Consider the following 12,586-nt stretch of genomic DNA (forward strand, 5'->3'; position numbering starts at 1 on the left):
GTGCCATTGTTGTGTCATTCTGCTTTTGGTGGGTGTCAACGTCGCAGCGCATCATGTCCTGCAGCCATCGTCGAGAACCTTACTGACGCAGCCTTGGCTCTACTGTTCCCGGCTTCAAATCATACCAAGTAGCAACTAAGCTTCACACTGATCATTCCGAAAGTCTATCAGCTTTTCTCATATTACTTCACAGAACCCGAAGACAGCTAGGTCACGACCCAGCTTGGATTTCTACATCTCTCAGAAGGAGTCCATCCTAAGGGGAAAAAAGACACCGGTGCGGGACTAAAGTTGTTATTCCTGGTTGCCAGCTGTAGCTAGCCTCATCACAGTCGTTACCCCTCATCTTGATACCCTTTTAGTCAATGGAATCTCCCGTCTCTCATGACAAGCCGCATATTTCATGTACGTGAAAACGCGGAAAGGACTGCCCAGACTGTCGGGTAAAGTTGAGGCGTGCCCGAATAGAACGGTCCAGGCGAGGGCTGCATCTCGCATATCAACATAGGGAATTCAAGGTCAGGCTCGGGATCTCATCTGAGGGAGACACTCGCACGCGAGGTTGCGTGCAGAGCTGCGCCGTTGGCACGCATCAGGTCACGCCATACGGTTTCTTTCGTCTTTCCGGAGCGGGGAAGCTGATCGGGACGATGCGGGCGCCTGGAGCCCTCCCGGGCTGTCTTTTCTTTCTTTTTACGCCCCGAATGGTAGAAGCCGTTCTCTCTTCTCATTCGCCTAATTCGGTCGTCGAGTCGGGGTTGCGATTTCAGGGATTGTCGAAACATTGCATATTTTGCGTCGCCGTTTGACCATAACTGGTAGAGAATGTGGTAAATCTCACGGTGAAGGTAGTCGTACAGAAAAATGACCTACCTGTCTAGATCCGGTGAATGAAGTATGGGGTTATGAGGTTCAGTCTTCTTAAGCTCCCGCCTAATCTGCTGCGTATTAGTAAGATGCTAAGTATCACACTCGTTATGATGTTTGGCGTATACGTAAGAAAGGGAGCACAGGAAGCATGGATACCAACATTACAATCTCTTCTAGAAATGAATCCTAGTGTCCCACGGTACTAGTATTGGCGACTTAGCAAGGCAAATGCAGAATAATTCGCGGAAATCGTCTTCTAGCTTCATCTCTGGGGCAAATGCACCCAACACCCGTCCGGCATAGACAATCAGCTCTACATATCGCAAACAGAAGACCTTGTAAGAAATATGGCTGTTTCCAAATACGTATGAAATCAAGTTTAAACACACATTTGTGAATAAAGAAGGCGTAGAGAGAGTGAGCTTACGATATCTTCGTCGACGTTTGGTCATGAGCCGTCCAGAGAAAACTTCGCACATCTAAGGGGGGATTAACGTCCAGGAATATACACGAAACAAATATGAGCAAGTCTTTGGATCAGGTGTGAATACTACAGTTCGTAATTCCCACCTCGCTCCATCTCAACCTCTACGTCCCCTCCTTCCTTGACCTGCCTTTGGTACATAAAGAGTCTTATCACCTGTTTCTGTCCCCAGCACCCATCCGGCCAATCGGCCGGGTGGTTTACACTTTGACTCAGAGAATCTAAAAAAAAAAAAAAATACTCCAATGAAGTCGTGCTGGTCCGAGGAGCGCGCTGTTCGAGTCCAGACAGGGGCGTGAATCCTAGCGTAAGTAATCACCAGCCCTTTCCTTCCTTTCCTTTTTGACTTTATCATAAGTGAAGAACTTGGCAATGAGGAACCATGAGAATTTCCTGCGAATCTACACAGCTAATACGCTGGGTGAGCCGAACTGGAAAAACAAAAAGTCAACAAAAGTCCCAAGTTGGTTGGTCATCCGTAGACTCGATTGAGACGCCATCTGACGGCTGAAAATGCAATTCATTCTCGATTCTCAGGGTGACCCGACCTGAAAATCATGTTTCAAGTCAAATTCAATATGAAGAGGATATATTCAAGAAAAAGAGTGAAGCTAACCATGGGCTCTCTCCAACCTAATATGATATCATAGAACATTTCCAGATTCGAACCCCCCCCCCCCCCCCCCCCGATGGCGATATTGACCACACCACTATCGAGTTAGCAAATTGCCTCGACAACAAATCTAAAGCACTGACATACGGTTCGACAATATCGCTAGATCTAATTTCTGCCTAGACTGGAAGTGGAACTGAGTTTAGTCAAGTCGACAACTCCACGGGGCAGTGGCTGTGCACCACCCAAGCCCCTTTTCCCAAAAGTTCGCCCGCCCCCCTTTCTCAGGCAAAGAAAAGACCACCATTGTCAAAAATACATCGTGTAAGCGTTGGAACTAATCTTTGAAGACTATGGAACTTTTTGGGTTTTCCTCCGAGGATGGTATGTCCTTGTTCGAGATGGGGGAAAATCCATGTTTCTTTGCGGAGAGGTGTTAGACCACACAGTCTGTCTGCCTTGCCCGATGCCCTAGACAAACTCATATTGCAGGGTTCTGCTACTATCGCAGAGCCCGGTGATTTTTGGATACGAGATCGGTCCGAGTAGAATATCTTTTTTTGAAGTTTTTGGCATTTTTTCCGGTGCGATGGAGTTCGCTCCAGTGGAAAGCCTCACGGGCATGATATCACCCCTGAATTTCGAACACGAGGGCAAAGTTACGCCCAGGAGAAATCACCGCCTCGCTGAGCTTGTCTGGCGAGGGTATCTGAGGGTGCCTTTGAATGCGAGCAGCGTCTCAAGCTTTACGCTGGATCCATCTCACAGACTTCTCGGCATTTCAAAACACCGTACTGTGTGTTATTTCTCGAGCCCAGAGTGCGGTGTAACTAGCTTCATGACTAGCAAACCTCCATGAACCAACTCATCATCACCATAGGAGGGGAACACTGCCACCAAAGTGGCCTGGTCTAGATTGTCAAAAGGATGTAATGTTGTTACGATCTAGAAAGAAATGCATATGGTACCTCGGGAGTTTCGACACCGTCGGCCTCATGCGGCTTGTGGGCTGCTCATCCCGGGGGTATAACGAGCAGGAGAACAAATTTACACTACAGAAGTAGAAAAACTGTTTGCGAGGGGGTTCATGTACAACATCTTTGGAAAAAATGTACAACTTTTGAAAGTACTGTGAAAGTTCCCTGAAGCAGAGACTAAGCCTCTGCCCCCCTCTGCCACTGTCACTGCCCCTGTCCAAAAGAAACATCACTCTCTTTACTGCACAGTGAACCCAGCGTCGATGGGGTACGTGGCATACGACCAAGGGACAGCGCGCTGGAGGAGCTGGTAGTCGAAGCCGTCGCCGCCGCCGCTGACGTACAGGAACTTTGTGAAGGCGGCCGAGGCGGCGTAGGTGAAGGCAACGTTGGCAGGGACGAAGACGACGTCGCCCTGGATCAGCGTGACGGCGTCGTACCCCTCGACGGCGACCTCGAGGCTGCCCTCCTCGAGCTGGAAGGCCAGGGGCTGGCCGAGGTTCGCTTTGGTGGCGGTCTGGTTGGAGAGCAAGGGGCTCAGGGTGACGGTGCCCATGGTGAAGTTGCTGGCCGTCTGGTTGGCCGTCGCGAAGGGGGCGACGAGGTGGTAGACGCCGCCGTCGGCGTTGAGATACTTGGGCCCACGGTTCTTTGCGACAAAGTTGGGGGTTACTGCGTCGGGCGCGAGGGTGTTGGCGGCCGTGTGCCAGGTGTTTGCGCCGCCGGCGCTGCCGTTGACGAGATCGCGGCGGGGGTTGAAGTCGAGCTGGGCGTAGACGTCAAAGGCCTCAAGGGCGGAGATGAGGGTCGGGTCGGAACCGGAGGAGCCGTTGGAGGCGGCGGGGACGAACTCGGAGCCCGTGGGGGAGACGAACTCCGAGTTGGCGATGGCGACGAAGAGCTCCTCGAAGCCGCCGGGCTGGATGACGCCGGTGAGCTGGGTGTCCGGGTCGGTGATCTGGAAGGTGTGAACTGTGTTGTGGGGCACGGCGCCGTAATCGCCGGGGGTGAGGACGCGGGCCTGCTCGCCGGAGCTGTTGGTCTTGGCCCAGAGCTGGATCTGGCCCTTTGTGCAGTAGAAGTTCTCGTAGTGGGCCTTGTGGATGTGGGGGAGGACGCCCAGATCGGACGAGTCCGGGGCGTTGGTCTGCATCAGGGTGAAGGCGCCGGCGGAGGAGTTACCCGTGACGGAGAAGCGGTAGACCTGCTCGCCGACGGCGACGGCCCGGCCGGAGCCCTTGCGAAGGGCATAGGGCTGCGAGGTCTCAGGAGCCTGGTCGAGGATGAGGCTCTTGCCGGTGCTGTTGGCCTGCTGCTTGAAGGAGTGACCCTGAGGAGCCGCCGCCACGAGGGGGAGGCCTGCTGCGAGCGTTGAGAATCTCATATTGGCGAGTTGTTGAACTGGAACTTTTGTTTACAATTTTACTTGACGGCGAGTTCCAAGATGGCACACAGACAGGATGGACGAGCGAGGAAGAAACACAATCATCTCAGGGGAAACATTGGGAACTTATAGCAGCATGAGAGCAGACGAACCAACGTTACGGCCGGGCATGAAGATCCTCGCTCGGTGTCCGAGCCGTTGCCCCCTTATGAAGACCCCATCGCGGGATTTTCACCCAGTGTAACCCTTGCCGCATGTCATTGCTTGTTCCTGATCTGAACAGGGACACCGAGCTTCCAGGTCGAGCTACATGCTCCGCTTGTCCGCTGACTAACATGTTTCTTGTGGCCTTAACGTGGAAACGGCCTTCTTCTTCGATCTAGAATGGCTCCATATCGAACCCATTCGACCCGCTGTTCATCCCATTTGAAGAAACAAGCGCCAGGGGATCGCGGGTATCTTGCATGCATGACGCAAACCAGGGCGAAGATGAGCTGAAGAGAGCATCGACAAATGGAAGCACCGAAGGAGAGGCCGAATGGAACCGGGCACTATAACGGAGGTGGCATGTGGATTGGCGTACGTATGTATCCCGATGATTAGAAGGAGGTGTATTCCACTCGAGTATGGGTCTCAGAGGGCATTTGACGTACATCTGGGCGGAATTCCCGAAGTTCCCTGTCAATCGGTAGATGCGAAGCCCCTTGTCCACTTTGAACGACTGGACTCCACCCGGGAATTCCGGACTCGAGATGCTTCACACGTCGTATTATAGGGGAGCGGCGAAGGTGTAAGGGTATTGGAGTTGCGCAGCTCGGTCAAATTGTGGTGCCGTGAGCCGACAGTCCGGTTCCCATATTATTCAAAAGGAGCAGGTCTTTGAACATTGGGAATCAGGAAGTGTTGTCTGTGTCCGAGCACCCCGCTGGCGTCAACACGGCCAAGTACACTTCGTTTCACGACCTTCCCGTTGAGGTTGTTGATGCAAGGCGTCTTCGTCACTAGTCAACCCAACAACTACAGCTCGGAACCGTTTCTCCGATGTATGGCGGCGTAGTTTGGGGCGTTGGGTAACTGTAACGACACTTCGTCTCAGGCCGGGCCAGGAAATAGGAAACCGAAAAAGGCATCTCACATACAGACTTCTGCGGTCAGATCCCAAGTAAGATACAGTCATGAGCATTTTCTTGTCGCTCATGTTCATCAGCAACCACCCGCGAGGTTCAAAGGCCGTTTGCGGTCGAGCGTGGCAGTGTTCCGAGGAGGCTATACGCCCGCCTTCGGTACCAATTCATTGCCACTCTTCGTTTTCGAGGCGTGAAGTTGGCCATCACTTGACGACTCACTTTCAAGACTAAACACCAGATAGCGATCTAAGCCACAAGAAAATTGTACAAGGAGGATCGCTCGATGCTGACCCATCTTGGGTGTCCTCGAGGCCAGTCTCACCCGGCCACTGACAAGGGTGTAAGCTTGTTACCGGCGTGACGCAGAATCGCCTTTTTACCGGGCGGCGTAGTACAACGAGGGAGCACTTCAAAAGAAAGGCAGGTGGCCTCACAGGATTTCCAACGTGAAGTCCTTGAGGCTTGAGCCATGCGTGGAGTGATCAAGGGTAGGCGCTTGTTGGTGTAAGCCACCGCTGCCGGGGGGGTAAAGGCGGCGGGTAAGGTAAGATGAGACCGTGAGGGTGACCGTTGTCGGGGCCTCCGAATCTGGCCGGATCATACTCTGTACCTGGTGGCATGCTGTCCGTAGATGGACGAGGGTCTGCTCCGTACTAGCGGGAGCCAACGATGAAGCGCCATACAGCCTTGCTGCCTTGAAATAAAGTTGGCGCGGTCCAAAGGGGATTAATCGTTGTCATACCCCAACAGGGGTGTTGGGCATGTGTTGAAGATTCCGATTCTCTGGAATAGTGGGAATGGCTCGTGCACCAAGCAGGTCCCGTATCGGGGCGTTTGCAGATCTACAACGGTGTGGCTGCCATGTGAGAATGACCCCTTGCGATTGTGAACTTCTGGAAGGGGTCGCGTGAGGTGTGGGCGTGACAGCCTCATGTCTGAGATATCATGATTGTGGGTTGTTGAATGTTGACGAAGTTGACCAAGTACCTAAGATTCCTTGGGTAAACTGGTAGCTTGGGTGAGGAAGATGCCCCCGAAGACCGTATTCGCTTACGGATCAGGCAAGTTGGCTTTGTTGAAAGGGTATAATGATGAAAATGATTCATCCGATAAAGGATGACCCCAGAAGAGGTGGAAGATGACGGGGAGCATTCCCAATATGCCTGTTCGCAGCAATAGGTAGGCAAATGCTTTGTTGGTTCAGGTGCGTGACACGTGAGACAAGGCATTTAGAAATCCCGTGAGCTCCAACAACTGTACCTGACCGGAAAGTTGAAACAGCCAACTGGAAGCCCCTGCCTGCCAAACGAAGCTGTCAGATAGAAGGAAAAGGATTGGCCAAACAACAAAAGTCTGGTCCTGCCGTCTCCCAATAGCCCAAAGTAAAATGGGTAAAAGCAGGCGAAAGAAAGACAAGAATCGGGAGGCAGCTCCTTCGCTGAGGTAGAAACTAAGGTAGAAAGCCTGCGTGTCAGCCTGTGGAGGGCCCAGTCATTGGCCCAGTCGGAAGAAGAACTGCGCATGTGGCTTGGGTACGCGAGCTAAACCGAATTGGGTACGACTTTCTCGTCCCGTTTGGAAAGGTACCTAGGCAGCTCCCTCCTGCCCCTCATTCTACCCTTACCTCATGTCCTCCCAGCCTACCTCATTCACACTCATTCCCAACCCACCTACCTTTTACCTCCATCCATCTACCCTGTGCCGCTTCTCTGGGTCGCAGTGTTGCTAGCCTACCACTGCCTGGTCCAGGATCTAGGCGTAGAGGGGAGAACCACTTGTTGCTCACCTTTGAATTGTCCCAGCTGAGCTGGAAACCGCCGCATGTCACTTTCCTTACCTCCTCACACCTTGCTTGACATGAAAGCTGCGCTTACCTGAGGCCAAGCATGAGACCTCCAAGCTAAAGGTACAGCCGGGCGCTTGTTGGTACCGCAAACAAACGTACCTTCTTCCTACATTGCTTGTCATCGCACTACCTCACCCAGGGTAGGACATTTTCCACTTCCCAAGTTCCCAGGTTCCAATAAAGGATATTGAAAACGGGCCCATGATGATCGCCAGAGCTGCCGAGGAGCTTTGCGCATTCAATTAAATTGACTTTCGTCTCCCTGCGATCGTGGATCTTCGAAACACGGCGATAGAACATCCCGACAAAGCAACATCAACCTGGTCCTCTTGTGTACCTTACCGACGATTCACTGCCTGGTAGCCACCTTTCTGCCATCCAAAGTTTACCCGGAAGGCCACGTCAAAGAACAACCTCTTTATTCACTTTTGTCAATAGTCTCATGGGCAGCCTGTGCTCAAACATTGAAAAGGACGATGCACCTGGCGAGAAGGATGGTCAGGGTAGTAGGGACATCAATGCGAAGACCATCACACGACTCTCTTCCAAAAGGCTGCGTAAGCTTCGACACCAACGCCATCACGCTCATCACCATAGACACCAAGCAGACATGGATAAGGCCCAAGAAATGATCGAAGCTCACGAGGTAGTCATCAATAACATCTTCAAGATGCGCCGGAAAACTACCCTCGATAAGACCGACGCCAGAAGAATAGATGGACCTGACGAGTACTTCCACCAAAGAAAAGAAATTTTGGACCGCGAGAATACACTATCCTTTGATTTCAGCGCAAAGATGCTGGCATCAGAGAAGGAGCGGAGAGCCAACGCCATCATTCAGAAACTCAAGGCAAAGGACCAGGAGGAGGTGTATGACGCGGCTGAGCCAAGGCAAGGGTGGGGTGGTCAGAACCATCGGCGGTTTGCTGCTGACCATTTCCTATCCAACGTCGATTTGATCAACCAAACGAGCCTATTTCGAGTCGCCGTCAAGATGCCAAAGGGAGCACACCTTCATATTCATTTCAACGCCTGCTTGCAGCCTAACGTGTTGCTGGGCATCGCCGCGGATATGGACCGCATGTTCATCAATAGCGATTTGTCGTTGGCGCCGAGCGCGGCAGAGACTAACCTTCACCGTTGTGAAATCCAGTTTTCCATCTTGCCGCTCGAAAAGGAAAACGATTCTAAGGGAAACCTCTTCAAGACCGACTATCAACACCGACAAATGATGAAATACTCAGAGTTTATCAAAGAGTTCCCCAAGCATTACAACGGCATGAAGGCCGAGGAGTGGCTCACAAGCAAACTTGTCTTTCACGAGGATGAAGCACATAACGCGCTTCAAACAGTACAGGGAGCATGGGAGAAGTTCAACGGCCGGACCCGAATGATGAAGGGGCTCTTCAACTATGAGAGTGCCTACCGGAAATACACACGGGGCATTCTTGAAGATTTTGTTCGCGACAACATTCAGTATGCCGAGATTAGGCCCAACTTCATGCAGACAAACCAGCTCTGGACTGATGACGGTACGAAGCAAATCGACAATAGAGGCATCATGAAGATCATTACGGAAGAATACGACAACTTTCAGAAGGAGACCAAAGACTACTTTGGCGGGTTGAAGGTCATCTACTGCACCCCTAGATCTTTTGATAATCCACTGGTTGCATTTGCGCTCGACGAGTGTTTCGAGTTCAAGAAGGAATGGCCACAGTGGATCGCTGGTAAGTCCCTGACCGCAGCTATCTTCTGAGCAGACGACTGATTGATAGAACAGGATTTGATCTGGTTGGTGAAGAATCAAAGGGTCGCCCTCTACGGGATTTCATTCCAGAGTTCCTCGCCTTTAGGAAGCGATGTGAGGAATCTGAGCCTAAAGTTGATATTCCATTTCTCTTTCATTGCGGAGAGACGACGGACATTGGCAACGATACGGACGGCAATCTTGTGGATGCGCTCTTGCTCAACTCAAAGCGCATCGGCCACGGATTTGCTCTAGCCAGGCACCCCTATATCATGGAGCATATGAAGAAAAGGGGTATCTGCCTTGAGGTGTGCCCAATCTCCAACGAGGAGCTTGGTCTCACGCCCCGGATTACAGGCCACTCAATGTACAATTTGCTCGCCAATAACGTACACTGCACATTAAACTCGGATAACGGAACAATATTCAGGTATGTCTTTCTCCCGTTTTGCATCAAGCCATAACACAGCAAGAAGCTAATCAGAGCCACCGCAGATCAACTCTTTCACATGATTTCTATCAGGCAATGGTGGGTAAGACGGACATGACTCTGCACGGCTGGCGACAGCTCATTGAGTGGAGTCTAGAGCACTCTTGCATGTCAAAAGATGAGCTCGCGAGTGTGCGGACGGAATGGGAGAAGCGTTGGCAGCTGTTCTTGGATTGGATCCTGAAAGAGTTCAAGGATTTGCCGTGAGAGATTTCAAAGTAGAGACTCGGCTGGAGCAACCGACGTGCCCCCCTTAGTCTGTTCTGGAGATACCATGGGACAGACGGGGAAGTTTTTAGAAGATTTAACGATGAATGTCTTTATGAAGATCGAAAGAATACTGCCAGATCTGTAGTACAACTGGCGAATGGAGAATCAAATCAGTGCGACTCGATGTATCATTTCTCCCTATTGCGTAATTCCTACAAAGTTGGGGGCCGCATCGTAGATTGTAACAGTCTTGGCGTCAGCTGCGACAACGGGCCGTTCCTCTTTCTCATTTATTGACTAGATATTTTGCCACACAACTTGTTTCTTCTACCTAAAGGTGTGTCCAAACACTTTACTTACAAAGATTATACCTCGGCCGAGTCCTTTGTTGATATCAACTCAATCTTCAACTCAGGTCAGGGCCTGGTGCCAGCCCGGAAATAGGCTTTTAAGGTTAAAGTAGCTGGCAGTGGGCCAGCCAGCCAACATGATACCCGACCCCTCCTTCTCGTCCTCTCCTCCCCCTTCCCTCCGCCCAGCCAAGAAATCGACCGCCGCGGAACCCAACAGTCACCAGGACTTCTCCTCCGCCGAAGCCTTGCCCCGGGGCCGCCTCAGTTCTTCTTTTGGTTCCCCCCCACTCGTTCATCTCATCTCGTCTCAATGTCTCTCGTGTCCTACCTTACCCCCTTCCCTTTGAACCCCCTCGAACGGGCGAGCTCTTCGAGTCCTTTCATCAAAAGCTGTCGTCAAGGGGAACGGAGGCAATGTTGCTATACTCAAAGTCTGACCATCCGGGCCAATGGTTCGACACTGAGGACAAACGGCACGATTACACGGTATCGATCAGGCTGCAGCCTGGTGCTCGTAACCTATATTAGCCCACTGCGCCACTGGGGGCTCTCTGTGTCACTAATCTCAGCCTGATCTGTGTGAGGGGAATTTTGCTCTCTGTTGGACAATGTCTTTTGTTTGTTTGGTACCTGGAGGTGTACATCACAGTCAAGTACCGCCAGACTTTGGGTACTTTACTTATTGATCACTTAACCCCCGATTACTTGCATAAAGTACCACGAATATTGTAGAGACAGACGTATGAGAAGGACGTCAAAGATAACGTTTTGATTTTTTCTATCTACACGGCCAACGTTTGCGCGGGAGCTGATCTCGAGTCTAGTGATTATGCCGCGTACCAAGCTCTTTCTCCCTCTCTGGTCTTCTTCCATCCTCTCGAACTGGAATAAAACAACCATCATGCTTTGAAGCTCTCTGAAGCCAAGTAATAAACGCAATGCCAAAGTGAAACCAGCCCTCCCCTTTTTGCTTTCACCAAAAATCTTTTTCGGGATCCCCCAAAACTCCAAGAACCGAACATGCATGTGTGTGGGGGGAATGTCATCAAGAAAACCGTGACTGACAACGGACCTTAGTCGAACTTGATGCCCTTCTTGCTAGAAATGTCAATCAAGCCGCCGCGGTAGGCGCCACGCTTCTTCTTGTTCTTCTCCTTGGTGAAGCCCTTGCCCTTGGTGACAATGAGGTCCTCGTGGGCGCGCTGCGAGTAGTCGTTGGGCACGTACTCGTTGCTGGCGAAGCGGGGGTCGACGTAGACGACGTCGGGGATGCGGGAGAAGGGCTTGTTGGGCTCCTTCTTCTCCTTCTTGCCGCCGCGGTTGTTGGCGCGGTAGGTCATGGGGTCGGGGGGCAGAGGCGGGTCGGCGGCCGTGGAGGTCGCGGGCTTGAGCTCGGGGGACGTCTTCTCGAGGGTTGCGGAGGAGAGGGAGGCGCTGTCGGCGGATGCCTTTTCCTTCTTGGCCTTCTTCTTGGTGTCTGCGTCTGAGTCGGAGTCCGAGTCGGAAGAGGAAGAAGAGGAGTCGGAGTCGGAGTCGGAGCCGGATTCGGGAAGGGGCACCTTTGCGGCCTCGGAGCCGTCAGAGTCGGAGTCGCTGTCGCTGTCGGAAGAGTCTGAGTCGGAGGAGGAGTCAGATTCACTGGAGCTGTCCGAGCTGGAGTCGGAAGATGAGTCGGAGGAGGAGCTGCTGTCATCCTTCTTGACCCTCTGCTTCTTGGCCTTGGGGGCCTCATCTTCAGAGCTGGAGTCGTCTGAGGAAGAGTCGCTGTCGCTGCTGCTGCTGCTATCACTGCTGCTGCTGTCGGACTCAGGCGCCTTGCGCTTAAGGCTCTGCTTGGCCTTAGGCTTGGGCTTCTCATCTTCGCTCTCGCTGTCGCTGCTGGAGTCGGAATCCGAGCTGGAGCTGGAGCTGGAACTCGAGCTGCTATCGCTGTCGCTGTCGGCGGCAGCTGCCGCATCGGCCATGTCCACATCCTCGCTCGAGCTGCTGTCGCTAGAGCTCTCGCTGGTGGTCGGAGCGGTGGAAGAAGTCTGCCAGGTCTGGAAGACGGCAACGAGGTTGGTCTGGGCCGCCTCCTTCTTGGAAGGCTTCCAGCCGCTCTTGGCGCGCTGCTTCTGGAAGGCCTCGTGGGCGGAGGTGAAGGCGTTCTCGGAGAGGAAGGAGTCGACGAGGTCCATCAATTGGGCAGGAGGAGCCTGCTTGGTGGAGGTGGCCTCGGCCTTGACCTTCTTCTCGGACTTCTTGACCTTGGCCATTTTATCTGGTTGCGTTGTCGCGGAAGCCGTAGGAGTGCTTGTGTTATTGGCTTTTGTGAAGTTGTTGGAGAATAGCCAAGATGGAGGCGCAGACATGTGTATTGGGCCAGGAGATGGCTCTTATCCGTTGCAATGGTAAGAAAAAGAAGAGGACAAAGTAAGTGGAGGTGGAAAGAGCCGGCGAGTCGCAAATTCCTCGGTGAGAATGGAATCGTCTTGGGTCTTCC

At 52.4% G+C, this 12,586-nt stretch overlaps 3 protein-coding genes across 3 annotated transcripts; 1 reads left to right on the forward strand and 2 right to left on the reverse strand.

Moving 5' to 3' along the window:
- Window positions 1-3,182: 3,182 nt before the first annotated feature.
- N0V96_006445 (uncharacterized protein) lies at window positions 3,183-4,328 on the reverse strand (the record flags this gene model as incomplete). The annotated part of the gene is made up of 1 exon (XM_053194915.2): window positions 3,183-4,328. One exon carries the CDS (start codon window positions 4,326-4,328, stop codon window positions 3,183-3,185), a length of 1,146 nt encoding a protein of 381 aa, XP_053047486.2.
- Window positions 4,329-7,911: 3,583 nt separating this feature from the next.
- N0V96_006446 (uncharacterized protein) lies at window positions 7,912-9,748 on the forward strand (the record flags this gene model as incomplete). Its single annotated transcript, XM_053194916.1, has 3 exons — window positions 7,912-9,031; window positions 9,085-9,481; window positions 9,547-9,748. 3 exons carry the CDS (start codon window positions 7,912-7,914, stop codon window positions 9,746-9,748), a joined length of 1,719 nt encoding a protein of 572 aa, XP_053047487.1.
- Window positions 9,749-11,177: 1,429 nt separating this feature from the next.
- N0V96_006447 (uncharacterized protein) lies at window positions 11,178-12,359 on the reverse strand (the record flags this gene model as incomplete). The annotated part of the gene is made up of 1 exon (XM_053194917.1): window positions 11,178-12,359. The coding sequence occupies one exon, from the start codon at window positions 12,357-12,359 to the stop codon at window positions 11,178-11,180; it is 1,182 nt and encodes a 393-aa protein (XP_053047488.1).
- Between the last annotated feature and the right edge of the window lie 227 nt (window positions 12,360-12,586).

The sequence above is a fragment of the Colletotrichum fioriniae genome, assembly GCF_027942845.1.
Source record: "Colletotrichum fioriniae strain IMI 355084 chromosome Unknown scaffold_7, whole genome shotgun sequence".
In the NCBI taxonomy this organism is placed as follows: Eukaryota; Fungi; Ascomycota; class Sordariomycetes; order Glomerellales; family Glomerellaceae; genus Colletotrichum; species Colletotrichum fioriniae.